This window comes from Rana temporaria, chromosome 1 (genome assembly GCF_905171775.1).
Source record: "Rana temporaria chromosome 1, aRanTem1.1, whole genome shotgun sequence".
Classification (NCBI taxonomy): Eukaryota; Metazoa; Chordata; class Amphibia; order Anura; family Ranidae; genus Rana; species Rana temporaria.
In genome coordinates, this window is record NC_053489.1 from 491,256,097 (window position 1) to 491,277,321 (window position 21,225).

At 43.8% G+C, this 21,225-nt stretch overlaps 1 protein-coding gene and 1 long non-coding RNA gene across 3 annotated transcripts in view; both read right to left on the reverse strand.

Moving 5' to 3' along the window:
• Positions 1-591: 591 nt before the first annotated feature.
• LOC120924985 lies at positions 592-2,480 on the reverse strand. The gene is made up of 2 exons (XR_005746501.1): positions 784-2,480; positions 592-728 (listed from the first exon to the last, which is right to left on the reverse strand). It is a non-coding gene; the product is annotated as an uncharacterized LOC120924985 (long non-coding RNA).
• A 689-nt stretch (positions 2,481-3,169) lies between these two features.
• The window catches only part of PRDM5 (PR/SET domain 5), a 248,546-nt gene continuing 230,490 nt past the window's right edge, over positions 3,170-21,225 (reverse strand). For both annotated transcript variants that reach the window (XM_040330260.1, XM_040330250.1), the window contains 2 exons: positions 6,176-6,280; positions 3,170-4,572 (listed from right to left, as the gene is read on the reverse strand). In XM_040330260.1, the coding sequence (XP_040186194.1) occupies positions 4,408-4,572; positions 6,176-6,280 (270 nt within the window). In that variant the 3' untranslated portion in view covers positions 3,170-4,407. The remainder of the gene's footprint in view (positions 4,573-6,175; positions 6,281-21,225) is intronic.

Consider the following 21,225-nt stretch of genomic DNA (forward strand, 5'->3'; position numbering starts at 1 on the left):
TTATTTTTTTGCATGTTTTTTTCAACCCAATATTAGGCCCCGTACACACGACCGAGTTTCTCGGCAGAATTCAGCCAGAAACTCGGTCGGAGCTGGATTCTGCCGAGAAACTCGGTCGTGTGTACACTTTTCAGAACATGTTCTCTGAACTCACTGAACGTCGAGTTCCTCGGTCGTGTGTACGGGGCCTTAGATTTATTTTATATTTCATATTTTATCTACCACTTCTACTTAAAAATTCCCCCCCAAAAAATAGAAACAAATAAAAGTAATTCTATTTTTGTCCAAGGCTTTTGGAAACAAAAAAACAACTACAAAAAATGAGATTTGCAATATTGATAATATCATACCCTTCAGCATGTATGGTATTTTACAAGAATTTTACTCATTAGTACCTTTTTGTTTCAACTGATTTCTTTCAAAAGCTTTAAACTTCCATCACGTGTACTTACAAGCTTCTAAAATTAAATTAACAAGTTTGACGTAAAGAAAACAATCCCACTTTTGCAGCCAAAATGGGATAATACCTATTTTATATTTATAACATGTTCCCATGAAAATTGCATAACTTTAAAAATATATATATATATATTTTTTTTTTACTTACCAGTAAAATCTATTGCTCCCTTTCTGAAATACATGATAATCATGATAATCTCCACTGTGTGTCTGCTAAATAAACTCAAGTAAGTTCATTGTATTCTATCATTTATTGTGCTGCCAAGGGACTAATTTCACATTATTAAACCTTAACATATCCCTAAAGGGCAAACTTGTTTTAACGTATTTTTAAATAGATGTGGACCAATTGAGGGGGTTGGAAATACTGTCAGGTTGTTATTGCTGTTCCTGTTAGGGAGATTGATTCTCTCTAATTGTTTTGATTCATAAATGAAGGGGGGGGGGGTTCCCTCACATTAGAAAGATATCCCCTCACTTCCTGCATAATCTTCAGGACAAGAAGCGTAGGAAAATCTCCCTAAGGAATTCACAAATGGCAGAAAAAAAAACCACAATGGTTTTCTGGGTTTTGTCTTGGGGCCAATGCTTTTACATGTGTTTGTTAATATATAGAGGTTGGAATAAATGCAGTTGTAAACCCTTATTTTGTTTTTCTTAAAACAAAAAAAGATGTTATAAATACCTGCTCTGTGCACCCCTGTGCACCTCTAATTTTCTGGGGTTCCCTGCCACCGCTCTGTGCTCCTCCTCTTCTCTGAGTGTCCCATAACAAGCCGTTTGATATGGGGGCACTCATGTGGGCACATTCTGGAGCACCACCCCTGCCTCCTCCTCACATGATTTAAATAATGGCAGCAGGAGTCATTGGCTCCTGCTGCCATCAAAGCATCCTGTGCATACAGGAAGAGGGGGAAGAGTTGCTGCAGATGGCACTGGATTGAGAGACGACTCAGGTAAGTGTTTACAGAAAAGGGGGTGGGGGTGTTGCTGGGGGAGCTGCTATTGAGAGTGTTGTTTCACCTTAAAATAGAAAATGCCTTAAACGGTTTGTGAAAAAAAAAGGGTTTTGCACAGAGTGGCCCAGATACTCCGCTTCTGGGGTCCCCCAGTGGTGCTCCTGACTCCTCCTCCACATTGAGTGCCCCCACTGAGTGCCGCTATCCATGGGGGCACTCATGTGGGTACGCTTCCGAGTCCTGCTGCTGCGTCCATTGACACAGACACCAGAACTCGGCCCTGCCCCCGACTCCCGTGTCACTGGAGTTGATTGACAGCAACAGGTCCCAAAACAGTGGCTGTAGCTGCTGGGCATGTTCTCTTTGCTGGAAAGATTGGGTTCAGGTAAGTAAAAGGGGGGCTCTGGGGGCCAGCTGCACTCCAAAATGTTTTTCGCTTTAAAGGTTAAAAAAAAAACTTTTGCCTTTAGAACCACATTAAGAGCTCAATTTCATTGTTTGTTGATGATACCAAATTATGCAGGAAATTTAATTTGGCACCGCATGTACTGAATGATCTTGATAAAACAGGAGTCGGGCACCTACAAGGCAGATGAGGTGCAATATTAAGGAATGTAACTTTATGCACTTCAGTACAAAAACTATACATGTAAAATTCACATTAGGAGAGGCTTCCCTGGGAGAATAAGTGATGGAAAAGTATATGGGGGTGGTTGTATATTAAAGGCTTAGCAAAAGCATGCAATGCCAAGCCAAACTAAACTAAGCTAGAAAAATACTCATGCATTAAAAGAGGCATACATTCCAAAGATAAATCAATAATTTACAAAACACTGGTTTGGCCTCATCCTGAACATGCAGTTCAGTTTTTGTCATCAGTTCTCATGAAAGACATTGTTTAAATTGAAAAGCATTCAGTGAAGTGCAGCAGAATTAATAGGAGGAATTGGGGACCTCAGCTATGAGGATCAACTACATAGATTATATGGAAATATAAATACTGTATGCAGGGCAGCCATCACAAATTTTGGGGCCCCTTATACAGCTTTAGGCAGGGCCCCCCTGGAGCAGAGAAGGGGGGAGGTACTGACGAAAAAACAAACAAGTGTAATCTCTTCTCTCCTGATGCGAGACAATAAGCGGGGGGGGGGGGGGATGGGGAACATCGGGACCCTTACAGGTGTAACACAAAAAATATTAAAAAAATTATAAAAAAATAAAACGGGAGGGGGGCCAGTCGGGCCCCTTACAGGTGTAATGCCTGTACCCCCTGATGGCGGCCCTGACTGTATGGATATTCAGCAATGTGTTTTTCTATTTATTTCCATTTTTACTCTTTGTTTTCTTTTTATATTCCTTTGTTATTGAAAAAACGAAAAAAATATAAATCATGCCGCGTACACACCATAGTTCTTCCTGACGTTCAAAAAAACATAGTTTTTCCCAAAGTGATTCCTCTCCAGCCTGACTTGCATACACACGTTCATGCAAAAAAACGTCCGACCAAAGCGCGGTGACGTACAACGGGACTATAAAGGGGAAGTTCCTTTCAAATAGCGCCATCCTTTGGGCTGCATACTTGATTCTGAGCATGCGTGTTTTTTTCCCCTCGGAAAAGCATACACATGACTGTTTTTCGCGACGAGAAGAAAACTGACGGAAAACACAACGAAAAAAAAGAGAGCTGGTTTCAATTTTTTTGCGGGCTGTTTTTTTGTCGAGAAAACTGCTAGGGAGCATATACACGACCGGTTTTCACAACCAATATAAAAAATGGCAGTTTTCTCATCATGAAAACCGGTCGTATGTACAAGGCATTACAGTTATTCACCCTGGTAAGAGGCACTTAAGAGGCAAAATAATTACAATGCACAAATATATCAAAGGTGACTCCATAACTGTAATATATTGTTTAGTCCAAGGTCCCTGAAGGGGACACATGGCCACGATTTGGGGTTAGGAGAAAATAGGTTTAACATTAGAGTGGAGCAATGGTTCTTTACTGTTAGAGCAGTAAAAATGTGGAACTCCCTCCCCAGGAAGGGGCACTAGCTGTGAGTGTCAACAACTTAAAAAAAATTGGATGTCAGGAAGCAGAATAAACAGAGCTATGGGAATCTTTAGAGAATAAAATCTTACACACGTGGGTTGAACAGGATAGACTGATGTAGTTTTCAACTTCATAAAATGTAACAGTATGAAACAAAAAGTTTTGGCTTTAGATGTACTTTAAAGATAAAGGTGAACAGTCCTTGCTTGCCTTGATCCTTAAAGGGGATAACCACCTTTATATTGCTGACATTTTATTTTATGGAACTTCAATTTACAATACAGTGCAAAGTTGCACTTTACTAATATAAGATAAAGGAAGTCTGTGAATCTTCCTGTCAGCAGATAACTAACATGATATTATGAGAATTCAAATTGTGTAGAAATTTTCTATTCATATGTACGCAATGATATTAGACATTTTACACATAATTACTGGTTCTAAACTAATGCCATTGAGACAGCAAACACACAGGACAAGGTTATCCACATACTTAACATTATACCCATAATTTACCATAACCAATTGAATATTGGAACTGATGTACTGATGTATGTCCAATCTATGTCATTTGTATTTAGTTCATGATAATGTAGTATTCCCAATAAAACACAAAAAATAGAACAAGTGCAAAAAGCAATCAAAAATAAAATCTGGATAAAAAAGCATTATCATGAAAATGTTTATCAGACAAATTCCATTTTAAGATACTGCAAAGTGTAAACATAGAACAAAAATCTGACATTGGTCCTTATTTTGATGAATACATGTAACCATGAAACACTGAAAAAAATCTTACCTACATAGATTATAAAGTGCCATAATATTTTACTCAATTTCATATGTATCCCTTAATATTGTACCTAAAAAGTCATGTCCATCTAACTGATGTATATTATAAATAAGCGAGATGAAACAATGCTGTAAACTGTCAAAAAATTAGCTGTCTGTCTCTCCATGCACATTCTCCATGTGCACCTTGAGGTAGTCATTTCTTGTAAACTTCTTGTGGCAAAGTTGGCACTCTGCCATTGGACGATTAGGGTTGTGAGTCAATTTATGTCGAATTAACATTTTTTTGAGACTGAACGACAAGTCACAAACCTAATAAAGCAAAAAAACAAACAAAAAAAAACGGTGAAATTATGTTTTTTTTAACACATATTCAATGCCAGTAGCACAGGAGAAAGGTACAGTAATGTTTGAAATAACATGCATCATGTACGAAAAGGGACTTTGTAGACAAGAAGAATGCATCAAGATATTAAAAACATAGCACTACACAGAATTTTAGAACGTGTGCAGATCTTGTTCAGTAATGGTTTCTTAAATATAAAAAAATTGTGTGGGAGAAAAAATAGGATATCTGACATACTGCAAAATCATTCTATTGGAGTACATAAAGGGACACAGGATGAGTACTTATGGGTCTAACAGGCTCACGAAAACATGTCAACACTGGGGGCCTGATGTGGCTCCCAGAGCTGCCTGAAGGACCTTATATCCAAAGCTGGCATCAGAAGAGGCCTGGTTATCTACATGGTAAAACCTAGAGAGCATGAACTGAATAAAAATAGAACAACGAAAAGGATGAACAATGCACCAGGATTGTAAAGGTCAAAATACACGTTACAGTTTTACTGTACAATTGTACTTTAAACTTTAAACCAAACATTTATGAACATTTATGAAAACCATGTAATAGGAGGACCTATAAACTATCCAATCATCAATCTGTATCTAATCAGGCAGGCCCTTGTACAACATAGTTTATCGTAGAATTAAGGGGGATTGTACAGAAAAATTGTAATGGTGGTGAGATTTAGATAGATCCCTGAACCACACACAACAGATACCTGCCAGGTGGTCGTAAAAGCAATATCATGTTGCAGGGCAGGCCGTGAGTAAGAAGAAGGCCTTAGAACAGTTTACAGTCTCTGATACCCAGGATCATGAAACACTGGGATGTTCTCCAAAGCAATGGGCGTTGTTTTGTTAAAGGCAGGAAATAGCCAGACCCACATTGGGAACGGGTGGCTTATTAAGGAATTCATCCACAATAGGGTACTGCTAGGAAGAGTTCTTGGGAAGAGTAAATAGTGTGCTTGAGTCAGACCAGGTACCTAACAAATCAAATTGCAGTAGCGGGTGCACTGGAAAAGATTTACCAGGCTGGGACACATGTGGACACTGTGTCAATAAAGATGAAGATGGTATCCTTAGGCTTAGTAGTTATGTCAACTGAATGAACTTCCTCAAGTACAACTCATCCAAAAGGGATATGACACATTCTCAGCTGAATGTGCAGAAGCGCTTGCAGCTGTAGGCAATCAGACACAGATTCTGTGGTAGAGAGTACATATGAGTACGCTTTAAGCATTGCATTCTGAGACAGCTACAATTGCCTGCAATGTGCCTATTATATTTGAAAGTGCAGAAATGTTCTTATTGGATAATAAAGAGGAGGGCACTCCTGAGGGAGCTATGAAGACTATAAGGAGTTTGAAGACTCAGGCAGGGGACAGTAATCTGGGCTAGTGGCATTTGCAGAAGGGACTCAGCTAGCTGCCCCAAAGCTTGGATTGCAAGCTGAAAAGTTCTGCAGGTTTACAGTCATAATTACACACTTTCACATGCTTCTCAGCATGTGAACCAGAAATATTGTGGATAGATCAATAACACAAAAGCAAGATGCCACTCAACTTACATCACACTGGAACGGTTTTTCCCCGGTGTGCGTCCTCATGTGTTCATCTAGTCCACGTTTCTGACTGAAGGCCTTATTACATTCTGAACACTGGTATGGCTTCTCCTGTACACAATGATAAAGGAGGATAATTTGTAGATTCTAGAATGATTAAAGTCTCCCTGTTGCACTAGGTATGTTGTATCTTTGGTACAAATCTAGGCCAATTTTACAATAAAATATAAATACATAGCAGTGTGCAGTAACCCAGAGCAAGCAGCTAGAAATACATTTTTAATAGTTCACACTTTATTAGCAGCAACACGTGGATATTTCAAAGTTTGCCATAAGCTTCTGTCAACCTTTCTTCACATCTCAGACATTACACAAGCCTAGAGATGTGGTTAATAAAAAAATTTGCACAGTTTTTTTTTGTGTGAAAAACAAATTGAATCTCTCATTTGTTGCAACAAGGACAACAATATTGCATTAGTAGACATGGACATTTCCCATAATTCACACCCCCCGCTCTGTTTTTTTCTTATAGACTCTCTTAAATACACAGAAAGATTTGATATAGACACAGTTTATCACTGTATCTGAAGCACAGAAGCAAGCAAGCAGGTCTTATCCTTAGTAGTGCTTTATTTCTAAAGTAAAATTGTACTTACTAAAACATCACAAACTTGTACAAACTAATTCAGTGCATTGCCACCATTGCATCATGAATGCTCTATTCAGCATTCTTACTTTAGCTGTTTCCTCTTTCTTTGGACAAAACCAAGGGTAAAAGGTTCTGATATAGACGTGTTATCACAGTACAAACACAGATTATGATAATTAAAGTGCAGCAATCCACACCAGTGTCTTGCCACCTCATTTGTCTTCCTTATGTCAGCTCATTGTCCGTCATCTCACAAGGAAGTCAAAATATACATAGGAGGCATTAAAAAAGATTACAATAATTTCCTGAAACCTGAGAAAACAGGAAAATAAATGTGCTTCATTAATAAAATCCGAACAAAATTATAATTAAATTACATAATCTTATAAAAGTCATGAATACATTCTTAGGAGGGTAGATGTATAGATGTACAGGGTGATGTAGTTGACTTTGTGACTATAGCAGCAAATAAATGGTGTTGTTAGCAAGGATCATAGAGATGTGTGTGGCATTGTCTAGGGTGGTTCTGTGTTACCGGTGATCTGCAGTCTGTTAAACACTTGGAAATATAATACTTCAGAAAGAAAAGGAGGCAAACGCTTTTTACATGTGGCGCTCAATTATGATCTGGTGTATGCTGGGTGATCAATCCATTTCTATGTAAAGGGAAAAAAAAGCAAAGATCTACCTCTGCTTTGTACTCACAGCTCTGAATGAGTTAGGCCAGTGATGGTGAACCTTGGCACCCCAGATGTTTTGGAACTACATTTTCCATGATGCTTATGCCCTCTGCAGTGTAGCTGAGCATCATGGGAAATGTAGTTCCAAAACATCTGGGGTGCTAAGTTTCGCCATCACTGAGTTAGGCAGATTTAATCTCTTTGAGCTTAATCCACTCTTTTTTTAAGTTTCATCTATCGCATCAGATACAGTAGGTGAACGCGATATTGTGTCAATCTCGCTCCCTTTCTCGGCAAGATTGAGCACCTACGAGCCCCATTGCGGGAGCCAGCGCCGAGCTGGCTTGCCGCGATGGAGACAGAGCCGTCATAGAAGCGACGGGAGATCCGACTTGGATTCCCGCCAATTCTACACGTGTGCGGCGTTTGTTATGAATCCTGAGGGGGAAGTCCCCACCGGATTTTAAATAAAAATCCGGCATGGGTTCCCCCCTCAGGAGCATACCGGGCCCTTAGGTCTGTTATGGGTTGTAAGGAGAGCCCCCCTACGCCGAAAAAAAACGGCGTAGGGGGTCCCCCTACAATCCATACCAGACCCGTATCCAAAGCACGCTACCCGGCCGGTGCCAGGAAGGGAGTGGGGACGTAGCGAGCGCCCCCCCCCCTCCTGAGCCGTAACCAGGCTGCATGCCCTCAACATGGGGGGGGTTGGGTGCTCTGGGGCAGGGGGCGCACTGCGGCCCCCCCCCCACCTCTAGAGCACCCTGTCCCCATGTTGAATGAGACAGGGCCCCCTTCCCGACCAACCCTGGCGTTGGTTGTCGGGGTATGCGGGCGGGAGGCTTATCGGGAATCTGGGAGCCCCCTTTAATAAGGGGCCCCCCAGATACCGGCCCCCCACCCTAAAGTGAATGGATATCGGGGTTACAATCGACCCCTACCCATTCACCTGGAGGAAAAATGGTAAAAACACAAATAAAAAACACAGGGTATTCAAATATTTTATTAGTCCTGCTCCGGAGGCTCCCCCTGGTCTTCTTTAGCTCTTTATACCAGGGGGAGCTTCTTCTTCCGATTTCCGGGGGTCTTCTCCTGCTCTCCGGGGTCTTCACCGCTCTTCTGTGACGTCTTCTCCGCTCCGGGGGGTCTTCTTCTATGTTCGCCGCTCTCCGCTCTTGACTCGGCGCACCCCGATTCTTCCTCCCGCTCTCCGGTGCCTTCTCCTTCTTCCGCTGTTCTGTGACGTCTTCTCCTCTTCTTCCGCTGTTCTGTGACGTCTTCTACTTCTCCCTTCAGGCCGCTGTGCTGTGACGTCTTCTCTTCTCCCGATGTTGACACGCCGGCTCTTCTCGCTGAAATGGCAGGTGCGCTGCTTTCATCGGACGTATATAGGCCTCACAGTCCCATCATGCTCTGTACCTACCCATGTGATACCTACCCACGTGGGTAGGTATCACATGGGTAGGTACAGAGCATGATGGGACTGTGAGGCCTATATAGGTCCGATGAAAGCAGCGCACCTGCCATTTCAGCGAGAAGAGCCGGCGTGTCAACATCTGGAGAAGAGAAGAAGATGACGTCACAGCCCGGAAGAAGAAGAATACCTCACAGCACGGAAGAAGAAGATAGACGTTCAGCGCTGAAGGAGAAGGCACCGGACAGCTGGAGGAAGAACCGGGGTGCGCCGAGTCAACAGCGGAGAGCGGCGAACATAGCAGAAGACCCCCGGAGAGTGAAGAAAACCCCCGGATAGCCGAAGAAGACCCCCCCGGATAGCGGAAGAAGAAGCACACCACCCCCCGCCGAAGACGTCGGAGGAAACCCGCCGAGGAGTGGGCGCTTTTATAAAAGCGACCCCCCCGGCGGTGGAAGAGAACCGGACGGCGGCGAAGAGCGGCCCCCACCCGAAGACGTCAAAGAAGAAGCCCCCCCTGGTAAACAGAGCTAAAGAAGACAGGGGGAGCCTCCGGAGCAGACTAATAAAATATTTTAATACCCTGTGTTTTTTATTTGTGTTTTTACCACTTTTCCTCCAGGTGAATGGGTAGGGGTACGATGTACCCCATATCCATTCACTTAGGGTGGGGGGCCGGTATCTGGGGGCCCCCTTATTAAAGGGGGCTCCCAGATTCCGATAAGCCTCCCGCCCGCATACCCCGACAACCAACGGCCAGGGTTGTCGAGAAGGGGCCCTGTCCTCATCAACATGGGGACAGGGTGCTCTGGGGTGGGGGGGCCGCAGTGCGCCCCCCTGCCTCAGAGCACCCAACCCCCCCATGTTGAGGGCATGCAGCCTGGTACGGCTCAGGAGGGGGGGGGCGCTCGCTCGTCCCCACTCCTTTCCTGACCGACCGGGTAGCGTGCTTTGGATACGGGTCTGGTATGGATTGTAGGGGGACCCCCTACGCCGTTTTTTCGGCGTAGGGGGGCTCTCCTTACAACCCATAACAGACCTAAGGGCCCGGTATGCTCCTGAGGGGGAAACCCATGCCGAATTTTTATTTAAAATCCGTGGGGACTTCCCCCTCAGGATTCATAACAAACGCTGCACACGTGTAGAATTGGCGGGAATCCAAGTCGGATCTCCCGTCGCTTCTATGACGCGCACGTTGGAATGTGCTGTCACTATTCCAGTGAGTGCGAGATGTCGGCGAGATCTCGGCACCATGTCGCCGAGAATCAGCGTGATGCTGTCATGCTAAAAACACAATATCGCAAACACCTACTGTAGGGATGCTGTGAACATTCAGATTCAATATAATTTCCAAAAACAGTGCTCTGTTTTTTTATTGAAAATGTTGCAAAAAATGGATAAAAAAGCGATTGTGTGGCTTTTACATATTTTGGAGACTTTAGCGAAAAGATATTCCCCACCATTGTTCTGATGGTATTCTGAGCACCTCTCAGTGCATCTACAAATTTAAAAACATCTGTAATTGGAAGTCATACATTTTACTCTGGTAAGTTCTATAGTTCTGAATAATTCCGTTTAAAATAGCTTCAAAACTGTCTGATTCACCAATCTACAGTTCTAACCTCAGCATCCATAAATTGAAGAACTTTCATTTAATAAAGAATTAGCAGGAAGAAAACTAGCATTTTAGTAAACCTGATTAAGGCCCCTTTCACACGGGCGTACCATTTAGGTCTGCCTATCAGTTTTTAAGGCGGACCTGAACGGACACTCTATAAAGGTCTATGGAGCGACGGATGTCAGTGGTGACATGTCTGCTGACATCCGACCCGCTCTGATCCACTAAAGTCTGACGGATGGAAACCCTATTTTCCATCCGTCTGGTGGATCGGGTTGGATGAAAACTGACTCTACGGTCCGTTTTCATCCGATCCCCCAAAGAGGAGAGTGTTGCTCTGACAGGTCAGTCCCTGCACAGTGTGCAGAGACCGACCTGTCATCTGCCTGCTTAGCGGGGATCGACGGAGCGATCCCTGCTGAGCAAAGGGTTGCCCGTCCACGGACACGTCCATGTGAAAGGGCCCTAAATGTAAAAAAATACATATCTGACTATAATTTACTCCAGCTTGATTCCTATTTTTTCATTTTTCAGTTTGTTTAGAAGTTTTAGTGATTTCAGTAAAACTGTATTTCTAACACTTCTAGTCAGAATTTGTATATTCCATCATCTAAACCAGGGGTAGGCAACCTCGGCCCTCCAGCTGTTTTGAAACTTCAAGTCCCATGAGACATTGCAAGACCCTGACAATCACAGGCATGACTCCTAGAGGCAGAAGCATGATGGGATTGGTAGTTTCACCACCGCTGGAGGGCCGAGGTTGCCTACCCCTGATCTAAACCTATGATACTTACAGGCTTACTAAGTAAGACATTGCAATTAGCATTGGCAATGTGCAAACTGCAGTATCTCCCAACAAATATTCATTATCTGCATCAGCACAGTTTACACATTGCTTTTTGGCTAACTGAAAAAGCTTGTTTTGTGATAGATTATAAACTACCATAGCTTGAATATTTTCACTGTCTATCTCAGTAATTCACATGTGTAACGGCTACCCACTGGTGTGAGGGTCTCAGCCGTTTGAGACGTCCTTTTCCCTGGCAAGCTGCGATATGCAGGTACCGCCGGTATATCCCATCGAACGCCCTTCCAAGAAACGAGACGTGCTACGTTTGAAGGGTCAAGTAGACTGACTTTATTTTCCACATTTTTCCTCCTTATATCTGGTTACAACTGTACAGAAACAAATGACACTCCCCCCCTCATCACACACTAAGGCTAATTACTAAACATTCTTTAATTAATAACAACAAAACCTTCACCCACTCCGTCTCCTAGGCAGACGTTTCGTCTCCGCATACAGAGACAGTGTTATCACACATAAACAGTTTTTAGCATGCATAATTATAGTTCTGAGAGCAGACCTGGGATTAACACCTGTCCATTACAACACCTTTATACAAGGACAATGGACTGCCTCCCAGGCCCTGACGCAATTAGCATGTCACTAGACTGAGTCATAGAATATTGACTGGTTGGGGTCACAATTAACCAACATCTTGTAGTCTCTCAAGATCCTGCAATTATTATCAATGTCCAGGCAGAATAGTCCATAATCCGTTACACTGCCCCCCTTTTGTGGAACACTTCGGCAGACCCGGATTGATCCTTTTCGGATCAACTTGGGGATGTCCGGTCTGCTGTTAGGGTAAAAGTTCCGTTTGCCTGGACAGTCCGTCGGCCTTCCCATTGGCTTACCAGGTCGGTAGCTGATGGTGACGGTGAATAATAGAATTCAATTCTGGAACAGTCACTTGCTTTGCTCTCTCAATGGCTCCCAAAACCTGTTGCTGATGCTCTTGGGACAGATACGGCACCACCTGGATGCAAATCCCATTTAATCTTTTGACAATTTCCGCCTGTTTGTGCATTTCAATGTTCAAGCCACGGGACATCTCATAATACGTGACATAGTGTCGTTGCATCTCTGATTTCTCACTGGCCAACTTGTCACATTCCCATTTTAGACTGTGATATTGTGCCGGATCTACACTACATGTCGGGGAAGGTAGTCTTACCCGGTTCTCAGCAGCAAGTGGGTTGATTCCAGCAACGCGGGTGGTCACGGCACAAGCAGCAGCAGGTGTAGGTAAATAAGCCGAAGTCAGAGGGCCAATGTCGTTGCCCAGCACCACCTCGGCAGGTAGGTTGTCCATGATACCAACTGTGGTCTTTCCTGACCCGGCTCCCCAGTCTAAGTGCACCCGGGTGGTGGGTACGCGAAATACAGCACCCCCTGCGACCCGGACGGCAACTGTGCGAGTGGACATGTTCTCTGGCTTTACCAGATGTTTTTGAATCAACGTGATTGTAGTCCCAGTGTCTCTTAGGCCTTAAGCTACTTGTCCATTCACCCGTACCTCCTGACGGTGATGCTGACGGTTATCCGGAGAGGCCGCTTGTATTGGGTCTGCCTCATACCAAATTCCCAGACATTCCTCAGGGCCCCCCTCGGTCTCCAGGCAGTGGGCCGCAGAGGGACGTGATGGAGTGACCTCTGTGTTGGGTGTTGTGCGTCTCCAATTGTTATTTGTAGCTCTCAAAGGGCAATAACGAGCAATATGTCCAGTGTCGCTGCAGTGATGGCACGTCACCCTAGGCGAATCCCGGGGGTAGTTGCTAGGCCCCTGAGGACGTGATGGGACTGGAGCCCGAAACTCTGGGCGTGGGGTGACGGTTGGAGTACGCGGTTCTACCTTCTGAGCCAGCCGCATAGTACCCTGGCTTACTTTCCTTGTCTCTGCGTACTCATCTGCTAGCCGAGCCGCCTCGTTTAAGTTAGCGGGACGGCGATCTCGTACCCAGTCTTGTATGTCTGCGGCCAGGTCTTGGAAGAAATGTTCCATTAGGAACAGCTGCAATACTTCCTCCCCGGTGTTGGCCTTGCACCCTTGGACCCAAAGGGATGCCACCCTTTGTAACTGGTTGGCCCATTCCATGTGGGAGTCCACAGCCATCTTCTTGGACTCCCGGAAGCGCCGGCGGTAGGCTTCTGGAGTTACGGCGTATCGGGTTAGCAGCGCCTTTTTAACTTGCTGGTATTGTAAAATATCCTCTGGAGCAAGAGCCCGAAAGGCTTCATTGGCTTTGCCCGACAATTTCCCCGACAAAATAGTGACCCATTGGTCTGGTGGTACCTGGTGTAGTGAGCACTGCCTCTCAAAGTCCGCCAAATATCCATCGATTTCCTCCTCACTTTCTACAAAAGCTTTAAATGCAGTGAACGGTATTTTCTTTCCTGTAGCAGCAGGTGGGGGGGTAGGAACTGCAGGTGTAATGGGCTGTCTCGCTCTTACCAGTTCCAGTTCTTGTCCCCTCTTCGTTTGTATCTCTTCCCTTGCTTCCCGGAACAGCTGGTTGATTAGTTCCACGGACGTTTCTGGATACAAGGATAATCTCCGCTGTACAATCCCAGTAATTACATCTTCTTCGCTGACCGGTGCAAGGGGCTCAGTTCCTTCCATGGATCCATCCATTTCGTCCAGCTCCAGCAGGTCAGCTATCAGCTCCCTCCGTGGTCTGTTGCTGGCGCTCCTACCACGACTCTCCAATAGATCTTTTAGTGTGGATCTTTTCAGCCTGGCGTACTGCGACTCCATTCAGCACTTGCTCTTTGGATAAAAGGACCATCCCACCGCTGCCAACCAATGTAACGGCTACCCACTGGTGTGAGGGTCTCAGCCGTTTGAGACGTCCTTTTCCCTGGCAAGCTGCGATATGCAGGTACCGCCGGTATATCCCATCGAACGCCCTTCCAAGAAATGAGACGTGCTACGTTTGAAGGGTCAAGTAGACTGACTTTATTTTCCACATTTTTCCTCCTTATATCTGGTTACAACTGTACAGAAACAAATGACACTCCCCCCCCTCATCACACACTAAGGCTAATTACTAAACATTCTTTAATTAATAACAACAAAACCTTCACCCACTCCGTCTCCTAGGCAGACGTTTCGTCACCGCATACAGAGACAGTGTTATCACACATAAACAGTTTTTAGCATGCATAATTATAGTTCTGAGAGCAGACCTGGGATTAACACCTGTCCATTACAACACCTTTATACAAGGACAATGGACTGCCTCCCAGGCCCTGACGCAATTAGCATGTCACTAGACTGAGTCATAGAATATTGACTGGTTGGGGTCACAATTAACCAACATCTTGTAGTCTCTCAAGATCCTGCAATTATTATCAATGTCCAGGCAGAATAGTCCATAATCCGTTACAACATGTAATCTTAATTTTTCGTTTCGTTTCTGGCATTAAATTAAGCTATGCTATCAATAAAAAATATGCTTGGTTTGTCTAGGCCCAATAATATTAGATTCACATCTAACATTTTGATGTCTGTATGAAGTACAGCTGAGATATTTCCATATAATGTATTTATTATGAATTTTCACTATAAACACCATAGACTTCACCTTTGAAAAAACATGCAATGCTGTTTTATGGCTTATGAAAACTGACCAAAGTAACACATTTCCTTACAACTGGTTTATGTTTCCATACTGATCTCTATATCCCTAGAGGGTTTAAAGCTTCCTTCCTCCGCAACACTCTGGACTCATACAGATGGGATGCTGTCCTTTACAATACCTCTCTTGACAAGAAAGCGCCATGAAATATCTGTAAAACTTATTTTAATGAAGTATAAATACTACGAGTGCTAAGCCCCAACTTTCAGTAGATGGCACAATCAATTTATGATAGCAACTTTTCTTCTTGTAAAAGATGGAATGTAAAAAATTAAACAGAATAAATAGAATTTTAATTCTATATAATGGCATATGCAGGCTACCAGTTATTGCTTAACCACTTAAGACCAGGACCAAAATGCAGCTAAAGGACCTTGCCCCTTTTTGTGATTCGACACTGCGTCGCTTTAACTGACAATTGCGCGGTCGTGCGACGTGACTCCCAAACAAAATTGAGGTCCTTTTTTTCCCACAAATAGAGCTTTCTTTTGGTGGTATTTGATCACCTCTGCGTTTTTTATTTTTTGCGCTATAAACAAAAATAGAGCGACAATTTTGAAAAAAAATCAATATTTTTTACTTTTTGCTATAATAAATATCCCCCAAAAATATATATAAAATTTTTTTTGTTCCTCAGTTTAGACCGATACGTATTCTTCTACCTATTTTTGGTAAAAAAATCGCATTAAGCGTTTATCGCAGGGCTCGACAAATCCCGGTCGCCAGGTCGCCATGGCGACTAGAATATTTTTTTTTGTGAGCTGGCGCCATCTGGTGGTGAGCCGTTGGTATTACAAGTTATTACCACCAGATGTGTAAGCTGGCGCCATCTGGTGGTGGTCGTTGGTATTACAAGTTAAGCAATACAAGTTAAACAGTAATTCTAATGTAATTTTTCACTATTTTTCACTATTTTCACTGCCATCTTCTTCCCTCTAATTAGAACCCCCAAACATTATATATATTTTTTATCCTAACACCCTAGAGAATAAAATGGCGATCGTTGCAATACTTTCTGTCACGCCGTATTTGGGCAGCGGTCTTACAAGCGCACTTTTTTGGGAAAAAATTAAAAAAATTTTAATTAAAAAATAAGACAACAGTAAAGTTATCCCCATTTTTTTTTATATTATGAAAGATAATGTTACGCCGAGTAAATTGATACCCAACATGTCACGCTTCAAAATTACGTCCGCTCGTGGAATGGCGACAAGCTTTTACCCTTTAAAATCTCCATAGGCGACGTTTAAAAAATTCTACAGGTTGCATGTTTTGAGTTACAGAGGAGGTCTAGGGCTAGAATTATTGCTCTCGCTCTACCAATCGCGGTGATATCTCACATGTGTGGTTTGAACACCGTTTACATATACGGGCGCTGCTCGCGTATGTGTTCGCTTCTGCGCGAAAGCTCGTCGGGACGGGGTGCGTTTTCAGGCTCCTAACTTTTTTAGCTGGCTCCTAGATTCCAAGCAAATTTGTCAACGCCTGGTTTATCGGTTGGTTTGCGCAAAATGTATAGCGTTTACAAAATAGGGGATAGTTTTATTGTATTTTTATTAATTATTATTTTTTTACTACTAATGGCGACGATCAGCGATTTGTTTCATGACTGCAACATTATGGCAGACACTTCGGACAATTTTGACACATTTTTGGGACCATTGTCATTTTCGCAACAAAAAATGCATTTAAAATGCATTGTTTATTGTGAAAATGACAGTTGCAGTTTGGGAGTTAACCACTAGGGGGCACTGTTGGGGTTATGTGTTCCCTGAAGTGTGTTTACAACTGTAGGGGGGTGTGGCTATAGGAGTGACATCATCGATTGTGTCCCCCTATAAAAGGGATGACACGATCGATGCAGCCGCTACAGTGAAGAACGGGGAAGCCGTGTTTACACACGGCTCTCCCCGTTTTTCAGCTCCAGGGACCGATCGCGGGACTCCAGAGGCGATCGGGACCGCGGGTCCCGCGGTCCCGAAGCTTCGAACCGGGTCGCTGGAGAGCGCCGCGACCCACGGCTGGGTACTAGAACAGGACGTACCTGTACGTACATGTGCCCAGCCGTGCCATTCTGCCGACGTATATGTGCAGGAGGCGGTCCTTAAATGGTTAATCTACTCATACAATATTCAAACATTTTATACATTTAGGCTTAAGGGAACTTTTTACCAGACTCACTTTTTATGACGGGGCTGTCAGTATGTAAATATAAAACGTAAAAAAAAAGAAAAAACTTCTGGTTCTCTCAAGCTGTTCTACTCGTAACTGCCAAAAGAGTGGAATCCAGCCAGTGATCCAGAATACACAGCCCAAATGCCTGCTTAAGATGAAAAAAACAAACAAAAAAAAACACATTACCTGTATTACTAAAAATAAAACTAGTGAATTGATAAAAAATATTTCCTTTAACCAGTTCCTGCCTGGCCTATATTCAAATGATGGCTGGGCAGAACCGCTCTAGTTCCGGGTGGACATCATATGACATCCTCTCCAGTTCACTTCACACTGAGGTGCGATCTGTCACCCGTTGTGTCCACTGGACACAGATACGTGTACCAGCCCACTGCCGGTGCCATGTGATCGCTGTGACCAATCACAACAGATCATAGTACACAATGGAAGGCTTCCATTTATTGTGTACTATTGTGTTGATCTCTGTGATTGGACAATCAATGATCACATGGTACATGTACAGCCCAGCTGTGGCCAATCACAGCTAATCACAATAGTAAATTCAGTAAAAAGACTCTTTATTTATGTAAACCAGTGCTATACAGTGATACAGCTGAACATACATGAGTAATGATGAAAGTCGTATGTACATCAATAGAACATGGCATAGCTATTTAGTTATTTGTACGACCACCACGCAGTGCAACTAGATGTTTATACTTCTACTACTACTAACTGGACACAGCCTTTTTATCACTTCTTTGCTGATGGCCTTTGTAAAACAATGGTGTTGAGTTACTAAAGGCAAGTAGGCTGTTCATTTTAAAAGGGAATTTTCCCTTAGCTGTGAATGAGATGAAGCTCTGGTGACTTCTATAATTCAATTATGTTCAAGGAAACTACGTTTTTTTATTTCCCTTAACCGACCTGGCGGTATGATTCTTTCAGAAAAAACATGCTGAAAGCGGTACCATTATTTGCAAGGAAATTTGGCGTTTTATATTGTACTCAGAGTCTCAGGTAATCGTGCTAGGGAAATGTCTGAGGGGAAACAGGGAAATTGACCTGAGGTGTGCCGGGGTCACGTGGTCGGTATGCCTAAAAGGGGGCGTACCCAAGTAGAAGTAAAAGAAGAAATAGTAAGAAAAAAGGGATGGGTGGGTGGGACACAAGAAATCGTCGCCCAGAAGGAGGAAGGAGGGTGGGTTTAAATACCTCCCAACTCCTCCTACAAATACAGGCTGACCTGCGGTCAGCCTTACACTTGTACTCAGAGTCTCAGGTAATCGTGCTAGGGAAATGTCTGAGGGGAAACAGGGAAATTGACCTGAGGTGTGCCGGGGTCACGTGGTCGGTATGCCTAAAAGGGGCCAAAAAAAAACAGTAGGATGAGCTAGCAAAGAGATGGAAATGAAAGTAACCGTATGTTACCACAAGCCCCCAACGCAAGAAAGCCTGTGACAGACAAGTGGAACTGGGATATGTCCAGAAAAGACAGCTGACTACCGCCAATCTAACTTCTCAACAACGAAAAGAAACAGACCCCCCGATGAAAAGCAGCAGGACTGCAACTGTACTAAAGCACGGCCCGGATTGAATATGAAGTGCTACCCTGGCTAGGCAGCAAGGAATGGCTGCGTACAATGCCCTGTGCTAGAAGGGCAGGGAGTGCTAGGGAAAGGAGGGTGGCCTATCTCTGAGTACATCCACGAAAGTCTGGCGCCCAGCCTGTACTGGGCACCAGCTTGAAAAACCTGTTGAGCTGAAAAGTGGCCAAAAGAACCAAACCGCAAGTAGGTACAGAAAGTTTGTGAGAAAAGAACCCAGGATACTGGGATAGAAATGCCAGGCCGAGTCAAGAGCTACTAGGCTAAATTGAAAAGGACTTGAGATCAAGCTTGTCTGTAACCAAAGAGAAGGCCGTAACGGGAGGTCCAAGGAGGGCTTGCCACCATGTATGAAACCCGTAACTGGAGAAGGACGGATGGCGGCAAAATCTTCGACTCTCTGCCCGTGACATGAATTCTGCAAACAAGAACAACATCGTTAAAAACAAAACATGACCAACGAGCCCCAACTTACCTTAGGAAAAGGAAAATCCCTACCTTTCCTAACCCCTACCTACGTGGGTGTCCGTGATTGACACACTCAGTGACGTAGAGCAGGAACGAATACGTAGCACAAGACTGAAAACGTGTCAGTCTCAAGAACCTAGCGAGGCTGAGCAACCTGAGGTAAACCAGGCCAATTAAAACGTAACACTCAAGCCTATGAACCTGAAGACGTGTCAGGCAAGTGATGTAAGTAGTGAGATAACATGACGTACGAAAACGTAATGAAAGCCCTGAGAAGCGGATGAGGGGACTTGCCACTGCACAAGCCAATTAGAAACGAAACATCTCAATCCGACAGTACCCTTGACGTGACGGTACCCAGCAGTGGAGAGTGGCCATGAACAAACGTGAGGATATGAATGTGGTATGTGCCCAGACTATGAAAAAGTAGGTAAGTGTAGGACTAGTGCAGCTGGACTGACAATGTGACAATCCCATGAAATGCAAAGGCCGAGCAACCTGAGGCGTAGCAGGCAAATTAAAAACGTACACTCAGGCCTGAAGAACCTGAAGACGTGTCAGGTCGTTGTGTGAGAAATTAAAAGATGCATGAAACGTGAGAAAAACGGATGAGGAGACCTGCCACCGTACAAGCCAATTAAAAACGATCATCTCAATCCGTAAGCACCCATAGACGTGATGGGTGACCCCCCCCCCAGCGGTGGAACGCCATGAATCTAAAAGAACATGCTAATACTACCAACTGAAAACTAACACAACTGGAACCTGCATGAGAAACGAAAACATGAGAATAGAAATTGCATGAAAACATAAAATTGCAAAAGAAACGTAAAATTGCATGGGAAACGTGAACACATGATTGCATGAGAACATGACTCGCACGAGAAATGTAAAACCCATGAGGACGGGACTAGCATGAGTAACGTAATCACATGACATGACGGGCATGAAAAACATGATTGCATGAGAAACGTAATTGCATGAGAAACGTAATTGCATGAGAAATGTAACCGCATGAGAAATGTAACCGCATGAGGACATGACAAGCATGAGAAACGTAACACATGAGGACATAACCCGCATGAGACCTACCACGAGATACGTAATCGCATGAGAAAATACCATGAGAAACGTAATTGCACGAGAAACGTAACACATGAGAAACAATCATGTGAGGACATAGCAAGCATGAAAACCGTAATCGCTTGAGAAACGTAGTCGCATGAGAAACGTGGTCGCATGAGAAACGTGGTCGCATGAAATACCATGAGACACAAATCGCATGAGAAACGTAGTCGCATGAGAAACGTAGTCGCATGAGAAAATACCATGAGACACAACCGCATAAAACACAAAATCGCATAGAAACATGATACAATGAGAACGTAGTCGCATGGGAAACGTGGTCACATGGGAAACGTGGTCGCATGAGGAAATACCATGAGACACAAAACGCATAAGACACAAAATCGCAAAAGACACAAAATCGCATGAGAACGTGGTCACATGAGAACGTGATCGCATGAGAAACGTAGTCGCATGGGAACGTGATTGCATGGGAAACGTAGTCGCATGAGAACGCGATCGCATGGGAAACGTAGTTGCATGAGCAAATACCATGAGACACAAAAAACGCATGAGACACAAAATCGCATGAGAAACATGATACCATGAGAACGTAGTCGCATGAGAACGTGATCGCATGAGAAACGTAGTCGCATGGGAACGTGATTGCATGGGAAACGTAGTCGCATGAGAACGCGATCGCATGGGAAACGTAGTTGCATGAGCAAATACCATGAGACACAAAAAAACGCATAAGACACAAAATCGCATGAGAAACATGATACCATGAGAACGTGATCGCATGAGAAACGTAGTCGCATGAGAAACGTGATCGCATGAGAAACGTGATCGCATGAGAAAATACCATGAGACACAAATCGCATAAGACACAAAA